Source organism: Rhinoderma darwinii, chromosome 4 (assembly GCF_050947455.1).
Source record: "Rhinoderma darwinii isolate aRhiDar2 chromosome 4, aRhiDar2.hap1, whole genome shotgun sequence".
Lineage (NCBI taxonomy): Eukaryota > Metazoa > Chordata > Amphibia > Anura > Rhinodermatidae > Rhinoderma > Rhinoderma darwinii.
This window is the reverse complement of record NC_134690.1, coordinates 206,763,141-206,779,501: the sequence shown is the minus strand read 5'-3', so window position 1 is coordinate 206,779,501 and position 16,361 is coordinate 206,763,141. Positions and strand designations below refer to the sequence as shown.

General features: G+C 43.5%; 1 protein-coding gene across 10 annotated transcripts in view; it reads left to right on the top strand.

The window, feature by feature from the left end:
• Positions 1-3,270: 3,270 nt before the first annotated feature.
• Positions 3,271-16,361, top strand: part of SYNCRIP (synaptotagmin binding cytoplasmic RNA interacting protein) — a 56,717-nt gene continuing 43,626 nt past the window's right edge. For 6 of the 10 annotated variants that reach the window (XR_012883174.1, XM_075862114.1, XM_075862113.1 and 3 more), the window contains exons 1-2: positions 3,271-3,496; positions 4,405-4,564. Coding sequence is in view for 7 of the 10 variants with exons in the window: in XM_075862114.1 (XP_075718229.1) it covers positions 4,417-4,564 (148 nt within the window). In the remaining 3 variants the exon portion in view is untranslated. The remainder of the gene's footprint in view (positions 3,497-4,404; positions 4,565-16,361) is intronic. The other 4 variants (XR_012883175.1, XM_075862116.1, XM_075862115.1 and 1 more) reach the window with 3 other exon arrangements.

The following is a 16,361-nucleotide window of genomic DNA, read 5'->3' as shown; positions in this document are numbered from 1 at the left end:
CTTCCAATAATTTCTGCAAAAAAACTGTGGGGTCAAAACTCTCACTATACCCCTAGATAATTTCAATGGGTGTAGTTTCCAAAATTTTCACTTGTGGGGGGTTTCCACTGTTTTGTCCCCTCAGGGGCTTTGTAAATGTGACATGGCCTCCGCAAACCATTCTTGCTAAATTTGAGCTCCAAAAGCCAAATAGCGCTCCATCCCTTCTAAGCCCTGTCGTGTATCCAAACAGCCGTTTATTACCACATGTGGGGTATTGTTTTACTCGGGAGAAATTGCTTTACAACTTTTACTGTGCTTTTTCTCCTTCAGTCCTTGTGGAAATGAAAAAAAATTTGCTAAACCTTCATTTTCTTTGAGTGGTGAAGTTTTTAAAATGGGGTGACTTTTTGGGGATTTCTAATATATAAGGCCCTCAAAGCCACTTCACAAGTGAACTGGCCCCTGTAAAAACAGCCTTTTGAAATTTTCTTGAAAATGTGAGAAATTGCTGGTAAAGTTCAAAGCCTTGTAACGTCCTAGAAAAATAAAAGGATGTTCAAAAAACTATGCCAATCTAAAGTAGACATATGGGTGATGTTAATTAGCAACAATTTTGTGTGGTATAACTGCCTGTCTTACAAGCAGATACATTTAAATTGAGAAAAATGCAAATTTTTGCAATTTTTCGCTAAATGTTGGTGTTTTTTACAATTAAATACTGAACATATCGAGCAAATTTTGCCAGTAACTTAAAGTCCAATGTGTGACGAGAAAATCTCAGAATCGCTTGGATAGGTAAAAGCATTCCGAAGTTATTACCACATAAAGTGACACGTCAGATTTGAAAAATGAGGCTCTATCAGGAAGGTCAAAAGTGGGAAGGGGTTAAAGGCTTAGGAAACCTTTACATGTGTTTTGTGTTGATTAGCTGATTCGAGTGTGACACCATGAGTCTACAATCTTGAACTTTTAACCAATATTCTAATTTTCTGAGACACTAAATTTGGGGTTTTCATTAACTGTTACCATAATCATCAACATTAAAGAGGCTCTGTCACCAGATTTTGCAGCCCCTATCTGCTATTGCAGCAGATCGGCGCTGCAATGTAGATTACAGTAACGTTTTTATTTTTAAAAAACGAGCATTTTTGGCCAAGTTATGACCATTTTTGTAGTTATGCAAATGAGGCTTGCAAAAGTCCAAGTGGGTGTGTTTAAAAGTAAAAGTCCAAGTGGGCGTGTATTATGTGCGTACATCGGGGCGTTTTTAATACTTTTACTAGCTGGGCGTTCTGATGAGAAGTATCATCCACTTCTCTTCACAACGCCCAGCTTCTGGCAGTGCAGACAGCGTGTTCTCGAGAGATCACGCTGTGTCGTCACTCACAGGTCCTGCATCGTGTCGGACGAGCGAGGACACCGGCACCAGAGGCTACAGTTGATTCTGCAGCAGCATCAGCGTTTGCAGGTAAGTAGCTACATCGCCCCGAGTAGTAAACACGCCCCGATGTACGCACATAATACACGCCCACTTGGACTTTTACTTTTAAACACATCCACTTGGACTTTTGCAAGCCTCATTTGCATAACTACAAAAATGGTCATAACTTGGCCAAAAATGCTCGTTTTTTAAAAATAAAAACGTTACTGTAATCTACATTGCAGCGCCGATCTGCTGCAATAGCAGATAGGGGTTGCAAAATCTGGTGACAGAGCCTCTTTAAAAGAAAAAAAAAATGGCTGCCAATAGATCACTCTGAGTAATGAATCTACATGAGTTTTACTATTTGAATTAAATTACTGAAATAAAGTAAATGTTGATGATATTGTAATTCATTGAGAAGGACTAGTATATAGTGGCACTCTTCAAATGTGAACATGTGATATAATGCTTAAATTTGATTTGAAAAGAGCATGTGCATTTTGGCTCGTAATATGGTCACTAAAATGGAACCGTAGTGTGGCCATTTAGTTTCGAGCGAGGTTCCGTTTCATGGATCAAGCATTGACTTCAGTAAACTCGGGTCAGATATACTGCAATTGTTAAAAAGAAAAATTGCAATGCGTACTTTGCATGCCTTCACCGCTATGGAAATACTGTGACTGCGTATTCGGGATCCGTCTAAGGCTACATTTAGACGAGCTTGTCCGATTTGCGTAGGTTAAAATAAAAGCGCATGTTTTTTCTACATTTCTTGTCCATTGATGGAAATTTCCAGATGGAATTTTGAGGCAGATTTTTCTGCCTGCAAAAAAACTGTGTGAACAGGGCCTACGGCTACATTCAGACGAGCGTGTTCGATTTGCGCGCGTAAAAAATGCAACCTTTTTTTCCTACATTTCATGTCCGTGTGCCATCAGTGTTCTTCACGTCGGTGTAAGCACTTTTTTTTTTATTATTTCTCTGCATTTCTTTGTAACTGATGCGTAAAACACGAACAGCACACAGATGTCGTCCGTGGATTTGCCACACCCATAGACGTTAATAGACGACTAGGTGTGTAAAAAAAAAAACGCACCAATATGGGACATGCAGTGAATTTCACTCAACGGACACACGCTGCACGAAAACTCACGCATGTCTGAATGGCCCCAGTGAAATCAATGGGTCCGTGTGCGGTGCGTTATTTCAACGCACAGCACACGGACAAGTATTACGCTCATCTGAATGAGCCCTAAGAATTCACACATAGCATAGTACAGATTTATAATAAAGCACCCACACAAACCCATAAGCCCTACCTCTGTATACTTCCGACTGCATACGGGGTTTTCCCCCCTCAGATAAATATGAAATCCATGCGAATAAAACGTGGCATCCTGCCCTACAGGCATTGCTCCAAGGGATGAAACCATGCAGCAACAGGCAGGGTGCCTGCAACCTATGGTGGTGGTGGTGGTGGGGACAGACTCCTGTCGACCCTTGATCCTAAAATTTTATGAAACAAATTCATATTACTAGAACCTAACCTCGAGTGTTAACCAACCTATTGGACGTATTTTGGAGAAGAAAAAAAAAAAGCGGTAAAGCAGTATTGTGTAACAGAAGGATAGAATTGGCTGTAGAGTGAGCGGTATGTTCACCACCTGGCTAACTCTGGCCTCTCACCCGGCCAGCAGTTCTGCCACGGAGCATGTACGCGCCCAGGCCGTGGAGTAGATGCTGCATCACCGGGGTTTCTTTCTCGGCTTCGCAGGGTTATCTCACGGCCCCTCCCCGGTATAGGAGGGCCAGTAGAGCAGGCAGGGGTAGATCATGAAACCCCGGAGATGAATGGCAGCGTTTGGCTAAGCAACGCGCGGTCTCGTTGTGAGTGCGCAAGCACGAAGGAGGGGTGGGACTGGCTGCCAGCGGCGTGAGCTCGGCTCTCTCGGCCGCCATTTTACAACAGCCACACTCCACCGGACAAGGAGCTGCTGCAACCACACGAGGGGCGCGCTCGTCCGACACCCTGACAACCAAGAATAGAGTAGGCAGCCCGGACACAGCCAGTACCCGCCCGGATCGGGACAGGTAAGCTGCCCGTGCTGCATACAGGTCCCTGTCAGGCTCGTTTTGCGGCCGGAGCCGGCAACTCTGGAAAATGGATTCCATCAGGAGCACGTTGGCGGCATGTTCAGTGTGCAAAGTGTAAAGATTGGTGTTTGCGTTGTGTACAATGCAGCGCCCTGGACGCGGGGCTTTTGTGCTTTCCTATAGTTATGACAATGAATGTGTATAGAATCACTGGCCTGCATGTAGAAAGCATGGCGGGTCCTGCAATTCTGCTGAATGCGCTGTTCGGCGGTCATCCGGTACCACAGGGCAGCTGCTCCCTGGAATATCCCGTGGTAGCAGACAACGTGGAGAACGCTACGCGAGTTCTGACCCCGCACCCTTCCAAACGCTAGGCCCCGGGAGACACAGGGCACCCCCTCTGTACCGGAGAGCAGGGGCAGCAGCCGCCCACTGTCTTGGGGCACCTATTTTGCTTTATATGTGGCATTGTCGCCTGGAGAGGCTGGCGTTGTGTGAGCGGCTGGGCGGCCTCCTCCTGCCGCCGCTGCTGGTGAATGAGAGCACGTGTTTATTGCAGGCTCCGGGCCCGGCCTAGTGTCGTCCTGTGGGTGGAGAATAGGAAGAGTCGCTTTGTTCCCTGTGTGTATGGACAGTAGAGCTGTGCGGGCGGGATTCTGTTAATTTCCAGTGGCATACATGTAGTAATGCCAGGGCGGCTTCAGCGCTGATGTCTGGAAACGGCCTATTTGTGTGAATTTGCAGTGTGTGCTTTTTCAATAAAGTTTACAGTTCTCAATAGCGGCCAAGTTTGGGAGTCTGAGGAGGAGTTGTGAGCTAGTGACCATATGAAAGTGAAATGTGCCCTATACTTATGCATGCAGAATTAGTTCCCATTAATGACCCTGATTATTGCATTTGTACAGATATCTGGAGATATGGCCGCTGAACATGTTAATGGGAATGGTACAGAAGAGTCCATGGATACTTATGCTGCAGTAGCCCCAACAGAGCATTTGCAGACTTTGCTTGATGCTGGTTTACCACAGAAAGTTGCTGAAAAACTAGATGAAATTTACATTTCAGGTAAGACTTGGCTCTTGCAAAAGCGCTTCTATTTTGGCTTTATTTTCTTCATTGGATTTTGTCTAAATTAGCAACTTTTTGTGGTTTCCAAAACATGGGAACTGCAGATATAATTTTGTGTCTCGCCCTCCTCCAACCCCTTCAGTGCTTGAAGTGTCTAAAATGCATTGCTTTGCAGTGTATCAAGGAATCTCTAGCAGTGAAGGGGTTTGCGCTGTAAGAACTTTTAATAATCTAAAGTCCGCTTGACTCTTTGTGGCTCCTGTATAAAGGTATCGAAAATGGAGCAAGGATGTGAAAAATGTCCTAAACACCATTACACCATCAGTCACACCCACATTTTTGTCTAAACAAATGGGCACTGTTAGGCTATGTTCACACAGTATTTTGCAGTTGGAATTTCTGCCTCAAATTTCCGTTTGGAAGTTTGAGGCAGATTTTCCTCTCCATGCACGCCGATTTTCGCGGCGTTTTTCGTCCGCGCCATTGATCGCCGCGGGCATAAAACGCTGCAAGATACGCTTTCTCTGCCTCTCATTATGCCTCCGACCTCCCATTGACATCAAACGCCCGAAGACAGGGCATGTCGCTTCTTTTTCCCGCGAGGCGGTTTTACCGCTCGCAGGAAAAAGACGCCTCCCATTGAAATCAATAGGAGGCATTTTAGGGCCGTTTTTGACGAGTTTTGCGGCACGGTTTCCACGTCAAACTCGTCAAAAAAACTCAGTGTGAACATAGCCTTAGGCTCTGTTTACATCTGTGCTGCCCTTGTCAGACAAAATACTGCACACTATGACCGAAACCCAACAGAACCCATTAAAGAGGCTCTGTCACCAGATTATAAGTGCCCTATCTCCTACATAATCTGATCGGCACAGTGGTTTTTATTTTGAAAAACAATCATTTTTGAGCAAGTTATGAGCAATTTTAGATTTATGCTAATTACTTAATGCCCAACTGGGCGTTTTTCAACTTTTGACCAAGTGGGCGTTGTAAAGAAGTGTATGACGCTGACCAATCAGCGTTATACACTTCTCTCCATTCATGTCCATTTGTACTCCGCACAGCATGTTCTCGTGAGATCAAGCTGTGCTCTCACATACACCAACATTAACCTTACCGAAGTGTCTTGAGAGTGAATAGACATTGCCTCCATCCAGGACGCAATGTCTAATCACACTCCCAACACTTCGGTAAAGTTTGTGTGGGACTTACTCACACAGCACACTGAGATCACGCTGTGCTGTGATTAAGTCCCACAGAAACTTTACCGAAGTGTCGGGAGTGTGAATAGACATCGCGTCCTGGCTGGAGGCAATGTCTATTCACTCTCAAGACACTTCGGTAAAGTTAATGTGGGTGTATGTGACAGCACAGCGAGATCACGCTGTGCTGAGTACAAATGGACGTGAATGGAGAGAAGTGTATGACGCTGAATGGTTTTGACGGCAGGCGGTGCAGGTCCCCAGCCTACGACGTCGTCTTTTGGCATCTCTGTAGATCAGGCTGATCGTTTTGTGTGAGCGCTCATCCTCTAAGCAGGAGCTGTAACTAACCGGTCCTGATCTTAGAGCAGCCTACTGAACACAGCTGGGGTCGGAAAACGTTCGGACCCCACCTGTTTAACCCTTTGATTGCTGTGGTCCGTGACCGCTGCATGATCAAAGGGAATTCCCCTCTTTGATCGCATCACCGGGATTCCGGTGATGCGATCAAACACCGGGAAATCCCTCTGCAGTCAGCCCTGGGGACCTGGAAAGGACCCCAGGGCTGTCTGTTCCGTTTGCCTGCTGTTCGGGCATACTATGTGCTGCCCTAACAGCAGCCTGTGTCATAGTGACAGTGTAATGTATTAGCATACAGGAGTATGCTAATAACTTTATTTTTTACTTATAATGTATCCCTTAACCCCTTCAGGACCAAGCTCATTTTGGCCTTCGGGACCAGAGCCATTTTTTCAAATCTGACGTGTCACTTTATGTGGTAATAACTTCGAAATGCTTTTACCTATCCAATCGATTATGAGATTTTCTCGTGACATATTGTACTTTATGGTAGTGAAAACATTTGGCCGATAAATTCATTGCTTATTTGTGAAAAACCCCAAAATGTTAAGAAATTATGATTTTTCTAATTTTTGATGTATCTGCTTGTAAAACAGATAGTAATACCAGACAAAATACTTACTAATTAACATCCCCCATATATCTACTTAATGTTTGCGTCGTTTTTTGAACATCCTTTTATTTTTCTAGGACGTTACAAGGCTTAGAACTTTAGCAGCAATTTCTCACATTTTTAAGAAAATTTCAAAAGGCTATTTTTTCAGGGACGAGTTCAGTTCTGAAGTGGTTTTGAGGGCCCTATATATTAGAAACCCCATAAAACACCCCATTTTGAAAACTGCACCCCTCAAAGTATTCAAGACAGCATTTAGAAAGTGTTTCAACCCTTTATGCGTTTTACAGGATTTGAAGGAAAGTAGACGTGAAATTTTCAAATGTCGTCGTTTTTGTTTTTTTTACAAAATTCGTTTGTAATTAAAAAAAAATCTGTAACATGGAATATTTATTGCCCAAATTCTGCAGTTTTTAGAAATATCACACATGTGGCCCTAGTGTGCTAATGGACTGAAACACAGGCCTCAGAAGCAAAGGTGCACCTAGTGGCTTTTGAGTCCCTCCTTTTTTTAGAATATATTTTAGCTACCATGAAGATGTGCTGCCAAAACAGTGAAAACCCCCAAAAGTGAGCATTTTTTTGAAACTACACCCCTCAGGTAATTTATCTATGGGTATAAATAGCATCTTGACCCCACAGGTTTTTTGCTAAATTTATTCGAATTAGTCTGTCAAAATGAAAATCTACTTTTTTATTTTTTCTGGAAAAACGTATAATTTTTGCAAGGAATAAAGGACAAAAAGCACCCCAACATTTGTAAAGCAATTTCTCCCGATTACGGAAGTACCCCTCATGTGGTAATAAACTGCTGTTGGGACCCACGGCAGGGCTCAGAAGGGAAGGAGCGCCGTTTGGATTTTGGAGCGCTGATTTTACTGGAATAGTTTTCGGTGCTGTGTCGTGTTCGCAATGCCCTGGAGGGACCTAAACAGTGGAAAACACCCCCCCCCCCCCCAAAGTGACCCCATTTTGGAAACTATACCCCTCAAGGAATCTTTCTAGTGGTATAGTTAGCATTTTAACCCCACAGGTTTTTTGCTGAATTTTTGGGAATTAGTCCGAAGATGAAAATAGACTTTTTTTTCCTGAAAAAACATACAATTTTCTAATTTTTATAAGGAATAAAGGAGAAAAAGCACCTTAACATTTGTAAAGCAATTTCTCCTGATTACGGTAATACCCCATATGTGATAATAAACTGCTGTTTGGACCCACGGCAGGGCTCAGAAGGGACGGAGCACCATTTGGATTTTGCAGCTCAGATTTTGCTGAATTGGTTTCTGGGGGCCATGTCGCATTTGCAGAGCCCCTGAAGTACCAGTATAGTAGAAATTCCCCAGGTGTGATCCCATTTTGGAGACTATACCCCCTCAAATAATTAAATTAGAGGTGTAGTGAGCATTTTAATCCCTCAGGTGTTTTATAGATTTTATTAGAATTGGGCTGTGAAAATGAAAAAAAAATTTTTTTTTTCCAATAACCTGTAGATTTAGCTCATCATTTTTAATTTCCACGAGGAATACAGGAGAAAAGGCACCCCAAAATGTGTTACACAATTTCTCCTGAGTAGGGAAATACCCCATATGCAATTGTAAACTGCTATTCGTTTTTGGAGTGGAGATTTTACAAAATTTGTTTTTGGCGCCATGTTGCATTGCACTGAGGTACCAGTACAGTGAAAACCCACGAGAAGTGACCCCACTTAGGAAACGACAGCCCTCAAGGAATTCATCTAGAAGTGTAGTGAGCATTTTGACCCCCCAAAGGTTTTGCAGAAATTAGTGCACAGTGGATGTTGCAGATTGAAAATTGCCATTCTCCACAGATATGCTATTTCTGTGCCCAATGTGTTGTGCTCTGATTGTACCAGTGGAGACACGCACCCCATAAATTAAGCGATTCCCCAGAATACAGTAATACCCCATATGTGATCATAAACTACTGTTTGGGCACACTGCCAGGCCCAGAAGGAGCGCCATTTGGCTTTTGGAGCGCAGATTTTGCTTGGTAGTAGTCTTTTGTGTTTTACTGGTGTTTCAGTTTATAATGTGGGGTCATATGTAAGCTGGGCAGGGTATATGTAAGCTGTGAGGAGTACATCAGTGTATATGTAAGCTGTGAGGAGTACATCAGTGTATATGTAAGCTGTGAGGAGTACATCAGTGTATATGTAAGCTGGGCGGAGTACATCAGGGTATATGTAAGCTGTGAGGAGTACATCAGGGTATATGTAAGCTGTGAGGAGTACATCAGGGCATATGTAAGCTGTGAGGAGTACATCAGGGCATATGTAAGCTGTGAGGAGTACATCAGGGCATATGTAAGCTGTGAGGAGTACATCAGGGCATATGTTAGCTGTGTGGAGTACATCAGGGTATATGTTAGCTGTGCGGAGTACATCAGGGTATATGTAAGCTGTGAGGAGTACATCAGGGTATATGTAAGCTGTGAGGAGTACATCAGGGTATATGTAAGCTGGGCGGAGTACATCCGGGTATATGTAAGCTGTGAGGAGTACATCAGGGTATATGTAAACTGCGGAGTACATCAGGGTATATGTAAGCTATGCGGAGTGCATCAGGGTATATGTAAGCTATGCGGAGTGCATCAGGGTATATGTAAGCTATGCGGAGTGCATCAGGGTATATGTAAGCTATGCGGAGTGCATCAGGGTATATGTAAGCTATGCGGAGTGCATCAGGGTATATGTAAGCTATGCGGAGTGCATCAGGGTATATGTAAGCTATGCGGAGTGCATCAGGGTATATGTAAGCTATGCGGAGTGCATCAGGGTATATGTAAGCTATGCGGAGTGCATCAGGGTATATGTAAGCTATGCGGAGTGCATCAGGGTATATGTAAGCTATGCGGAGTGCATCAGGGTATATGTAAGCTATGCGGAGTGTATCAGGGTTTATGTAAGCTATGCGGAGTGTATCAGGGTTTATGTAAGCTGGGCTGAGTGCACCAGGTCATAATAGGATTATGTAATAATGGGGTAAATAAATAATAAAATTATCCATGAATAGTGACGTACGCTTTCAACCAATCCTTTATGCACAGGCCAGATTTTTGGGTGCAGGAGTCGCACTTCTAAAGGGTGTCCGTGGTATTGTACAAAATATCTGCACTCCAGCATTGTCTAACCTTTGACTTCTTCACTACCCCATATGTAATTCAGACCCCAAAATGTCATAGTTTCCGCTGCATTTACAGGGTCTACCAATGGGGGCTGCAAATGATGATGTGGGGTTTTAGGTGAAGAACTGCTGCACATATAAATCAGTCTGGGCCGTCGTTTTGCATTATTGCGTTCCAAGAGTCATAACTTTTTATTTTTCCATTGATGAGCTGTGTGAGTGCTTGATTTTCATGGGACGAGCTGCAGTTTTTATTAGTATAATTTTGGGGTACATGTGATAATTTGATCAGTCTTTATTACATTTTTTGGGAGTTGAGGAGACCAAAAAACAGATTCTCTCGCTGGTTTTTTATACGTTTACACGTCTCTGTGCAGTATAAACCACATGTTTACTTTATTCTGCGGTTCGATGCAATTATGGCGATACCAAATTTACTGTATTTTTCAGACTATAAGATGCGCCTGACCATAAGACGCACCCAGGTTTTAGACCACAGAAAATAGGAAAAAAATTATTTTGTTGAAAAATAATTTATTCTGTTTCACCACATTCTGAGAGGCAAAACTTTTCTTTTTTTTTTTTTTTTTTTTTTTTTTATCGATTGAGCGGTGTGAGGGCTTATTTTGTTTTTGTTTTTTACATTGTGCATGGGAAAAGGTTTGTTTTATTATTTTTTTTACTCTCCTAAAAATGTATCTAACATATTTTTTTACACATTTTATTAGTTCCCCTAGGGGACTTGAACCAGCGGCCACTTGGTTACATGAGGAGTTACTGAAACAGCGTAACTACCCTGTTTCCCTAACGCCCATAGTAGTGAATGGCAGTTACGAAAGCAGCGTAGAATGCGAGCTACGCTGTTTCCGTAACTACTGTTCAGTTATACTGTTCAATTTTCATGGGAGTTACGGAAATGGCGTAGTTCCGCGGTTTCAGTAACTCCACATGTAATCAAGTGGCCGGGAGAGCACAGAAAGCTAGAACACGGTTTAGGGGGCCCCGTTCTAGAGATAGGTGCGGGTCCCAGAGGTAGGACCCGCATCTACATGACATTTGACATATCCTGTGGATATGTCATAAATGTCCTTCATAGGAAAAACCCTATAAATGCCACGGTCGCGATTGACCACGCCATTTAACTAGTTAAAGGGATTTGCCATAAATTACATGTATCCACAGAATAGGGGCTACATTTGAGATCGCTGGGTGTCCGACCTCTGGGACCCCCAGCAATAAGGAGAACAGGGCACCGAAAGTCACCCAAAGCACTACACGAGAAGCCTGAACTTCCGGGTTCTGTGTCCGGCTTATCTGTTCCGCAGCTCCATAGAGATCAATGGAGAGCCTCTCGCGCACACGCAGAAGAATCCCATTGATCTCAATGAAGCTGCCGGACACAGAACGCGGAAGTCACAGCTTCTCATGCAGCGCTCGCTCTTGGTAACTTTCAGTCCCATTCTCCTTATCGATCACACATGTATCACATGATAGGGGATACATGTTTTATGGCACAACCCCTTTAAACTGCCAGGAACAGCGAAATTGCTGTTCCTTACCGTTATAGCGGCGTGTCAGAATCTGATACCAGCAGTCTATGGAGCGGGCTCCGCGCGTGAGCCCGCTCCATACATCACCCCCTCCAGCTCCATAATGTGCCGGAACATCATGGGTCAGGAAGGGGTTAAGTAATGAAGCGGTCATGGTGCCCGGCGATGCCTGCGGACTATAAGACACAGGGACTTTTTAGCAAGATTTATTCTTGCTAAAAACTATGTCTTATAGTCCGGAAAATACTGTGTATCGTTTTGATGTTTTACTACTTTTACACAATAAAAACACTTTTTTTCTAAATAAAATTTTTGTCACCCTATCCTGAGAGCCATAACTTTTTTTTATTTTTTTGTTGACGGAGCTGTGTTAGGGCTCCTTTTTTGTGTGACAAACTCTAGGTTTTATTGGTACCCTGTTTGGGTACGTTCAACTTTTTGATCACTTTTTATTCCATTCTTTTGGAAACAATGTGACCAAAAAAGGAAATTCTGCCATTGTTTTTTATTGTATTTTTTTTGTACGGTGTTCACCGTGCGAGAGAAATAATATTTTTGTAGGTCAGGCCGATACGAATGCGGCAATACCTATTATGTCTAGTTTTTGTCTTTTTTTTTTTTTTCTAATTATAAAGGGCTTGATCAGGGAAACAAGGCGATGATTGTTTTTATTACGTAAAGCTTTTATTTATCTTTTTTTTTTTTTTTTTTCACTTTTATTTTTTCATTTACACTTACTAAGGGACATGAAGATCTGCTCTTCTGATCCCCTGTACGATACACTGCACTACTTGTGTATTGTAAGGGGGCGGCCAGACGTGGCAGAATTTCTGCGGACAGTCAGCAGTGGAATTCTCCAGCGGACGTTTTTTACATTTGTTTCAATACATTTTTAGACAAGTTAGTTCAGACGTTGCGGAAAACTCCGCTGCGGACAATAGGCTGCAGTGCGACATTTCCCCTCCGCAGCATGCGCTGACTGTTGCGGAGAAAAAGCGGAATTTCACTGCGGATTTCAGCCTTTGCAATGCAAAAACTGAAATCTGTGGCAAGTCCGCTGTCTTTTCTGCAACGTTTGAATTACCTGTCAAATATGCAAATGTTGGTGCAGATTCGTTGCGTAATTGCCCCAAATCTGCACCAACATTTGCACCGGAAAAACTCTGCCACGTCTGGCCGTGCCCTAACTGTCATTTTACAACTGACAGTTGAGCCTATTACGTCCTGCCCCTCGGGCAGGACCTAATAGGTTCCCGTACCTGGCAACCAGGAAGCCGTTGCTAGGCTTCCTGGTTGCCATTGCAACCATCAGCACCCCGTGATTTTTCGCGTGGGGGCCAAAGGTGTACAGCGGGAGCCCCCTCCCTCTGTCAATCACTTAAATGCCACTGTCGCTATTGACTGCGGCATTTGAGGTGTTAGGCCCCATGCACACGACCGTGCCCGCAATCCCGGCCCGCGATTGCGGGCACGGCCGGCCGCTGACTGACAGCCGCATTTTCGGGCCGTGCTCCCATACAAAGTATGGGAGCACGGCCCGCAAAATGCGAAAGAACGGACATGTTCCATAATTCCCGGAACATTTTCACGACACTGACACCCTTCCGTAGTGCTACGGAAAGGTGTCAGTGTTCAATGAAAGTGAATGGCTCCGTTTTTGCTGTCGTGTGCATGGGGCCTTAAACGGCGGCGATTGGAGATAACTGTGATCGTATATTACAGCCAACATCCGCTGAAGGTGAAGCACGCACAGCTCCTGTGCCGGCTTCATCTTCAGGGCGTTACTGTACGCCCATTTGCGGGAAGGGTTTAATGGGATTTAAATAAAAAAAAGGTAAATTAAATTTAAAAAAAAAAAGTCCCCATTATTTAGCATAAAATATATTTTATTGCCCCTACCATAAAAAGCAAAAAACCTACACATATTAGGTATCTATATGACCGTAATAACCTGAAAAATTAATCTAACAAGTTATTTAGCGTGAAACGTGAACGGGATAAAAAAAAAAACAAGAAAAACAATGCCAAGAAACGCTTTTCCCAATATGCACGCTGTAAAAAATTATTATTTTTTTTACCCTAAAACTGGGGGAAAAAAAAAATACGATTTCTCTCGCATAAATCAAGGCCTCATACAGCCACGTCAATGAAAAAATAAAAAAGTTATGGCTGCTCAAAGGCACAGAGGCGAAACCAGAAAAATTTAGCTGGTCTTTTCAGGCCCGGTCATTAAAGGGAATGTGTTGCTAGAAAATTTGTTGTTTTTTTTTTTTTTTAGTTAAACAGTGTATAAATGATTAAACATTGTTCTAATTATTTCACGAGTCAGGAAATATTATAAATTAGATTCTAATTTATAACATTTCCCAGTGCTGGTCACTAGATGGAGCAATTCCCAAAATTGTAGCATTGGCATGTGGTAAAGCAACCACATTGCTTTATGCTGCAAAATTTGAGAAAACACACTCGCTCTAGTGAGCTCACAGAATCCCCCCTCCCTTATCCTGGCTAGTACCAGGAGAAAGGAGGGGATTGAACGGTCAAACCTCCTACACTGTGTGTCGCCATTTTTTGAGCTAACACACAGTGTAGTAGGTTTACATACAGTAGTAAAAACACAGTAAAACACGTACATACACAGAAATAACTTACCTGCTCCTGCCGCCGCCGCTCCCCCTGGCCGTCTGCTCCCTCCGCTCCAAGTGCTTGCATTAAAACACAGGTCCGGAAGTAGTAATCTTACTGTCCAGCCGCGGCTTCCGGTCCACAAGAAAATGGCGCCAGATGTCGCTTGGCCGAAGACCTTCCATTTGGACTGTGTGGGAGCGGCGCATGCGCCGTTCCCACACGGACGGTGTACAGCATAGTGAATGGAACGGGTCCCGTTCGCATTCACTATGGGGCAGTATGTGCCGTATTCCATGTCTGTATGTGTCGTTAATCGACACATACAGAGATGAAAAAATTGCAGCCCCCATAGACAAGAAAAAGTGCAAAAATAAAAAAAAGTAAAACACAAACACACAAATAAAACATTTTTTAATAAAATACTAAAAGCAAATTGATATAAAAAATTCCCAATTCCCAAAATTGCAGCATTGCCATGTGGTAAAGCAACCTCATTGCTTTATGCTGCAAAATTGGAGAAGACACACTCGCTCTAGTGTGCTCAAACAATCTAGTGCCAGGAGAAAGGAGGGGGTTGAATGTTCAAACCTCCTACACTGTGTGCCGCCATTTTTTGAGCGAATGCACAGTGTAGGAGGATTAGATATAGTGGTAATCACACAGTATAACACGAACATACACACACACACACACACACACACACACACACACACACACACACACACCTTACCTGCCGCTGCCACCGCTCCTAGTCCTTGCTTCTGAACATATGGACGGAAGCCGCGACTGGAAGTAGTCATCTTACTGTCCGGCCGCGGCTTCCGGTCCACATGAACATGGCCCCGGATGCCGCTCTGCCGAAGACCTTCCTTTTGGACTGTGTGGGAGCGGCGCATGCGCCGTTCCCACACAGACGGCGTACGCTATAGTGAATGGAACGGCTCCCGTTTGCATTCTCTATGGGGATGTATGTGCCGTATTCCATCTCTGTATGTGTCGTTAATCGACACATACAGAGATTAAATAAACAATGGCAGCCCCCGTAGAGAAGTATAAGAAAGAAAAAAGTACAACACAAATAAATAAAATGTATTTTAATGACATAATAAAAGCAATAACATATAAAAAATAATAATTTCGTGACACCTTCCCTTTAACCCCTTCCCGACATTTGTCGTAAGTATACGACATGGAAAGCCAGTGCTTCCCGCAAAATGTAGTATACTTACGCCAAATGTTTGGCACCGACTCAGAAGCTGAGCCGGTGCCATCATCGCCAGATCTCAGCTGTATCTTACCGCTGCCATCCGGCTGTAATGGCGGGGACCGAAATTAGCTTCGATCCCCGCCATTAACCCCCTCAATGCAGCGTTCAAACGTAATCGCTAGTTTTATGCTGTTTGCAGCTCATCGGAACCCCAGCAATGAAATTGCCGAGGTTCCGGTGGCTGCAATGGCAACCGGAGGCCTAATACTGGCCTGCCGAGCACGGAAGCCTGTCAAGATCTTAGAATCAAAACTTTAGAATGACACTCAGAATCAAAAAATTTATTGATTATAAAGAAAATAATAAACATTCAAAGGTTTCTATATTCTTTAATTGCAATCGCCAAAGTGCCAAAAGAGATCTATGGATGGTTGTGAACAGAAAACACTTCCTGGTTTTTGTGGCATTACCGTATTTTCGGACTATAAGATGCAGTTTTTAGCAAGAATAAATCTTGCTAAAAAGTCCCTGCGTCTTATAGTTGGCAGTCAAGGGACACGGCTGCGCCAGGCCCCCTGACTGCGTCCTTGCTTAACCCCTTCCCGATCCATGATGTGCCGGCACTTCATGGAGAGGGTATGTTGATTGGAGCGGAGCGGGTTCGCGCTGAGCCCGCTCCATACACTGCAAGTGTCAGCTGTGTTTTACATTTATGACATATCCTGTGGATATGTCAAATGTCCTTCATGGAAAAACCCCTATAAATGCCGCGTTCGCTATTGACTGCAGCATTTAACTAGTTAAAACGGCCAGGAACAGCGCGATCGCAGATTCATTGTAGTAATAAAAGATGGTTGCAAAGCTATACACCCTTATAGGGGTTGGCTGCTCTCTAAATATAAATATAATTTGTCCTAACAGTAAAAGTTATCACATTAACACCTTTAAATCAGGTCATCTATGTAATTGTAATAAAGCACTAATATAGTAGGTGTAGGGCTCCTGCTGCTCATCTGTTACTGTACAAGAATCTGGCAGTAATTCTCCATATTATTTTGTTTACACATTCCAAAAGCCCAAACTTATTATTT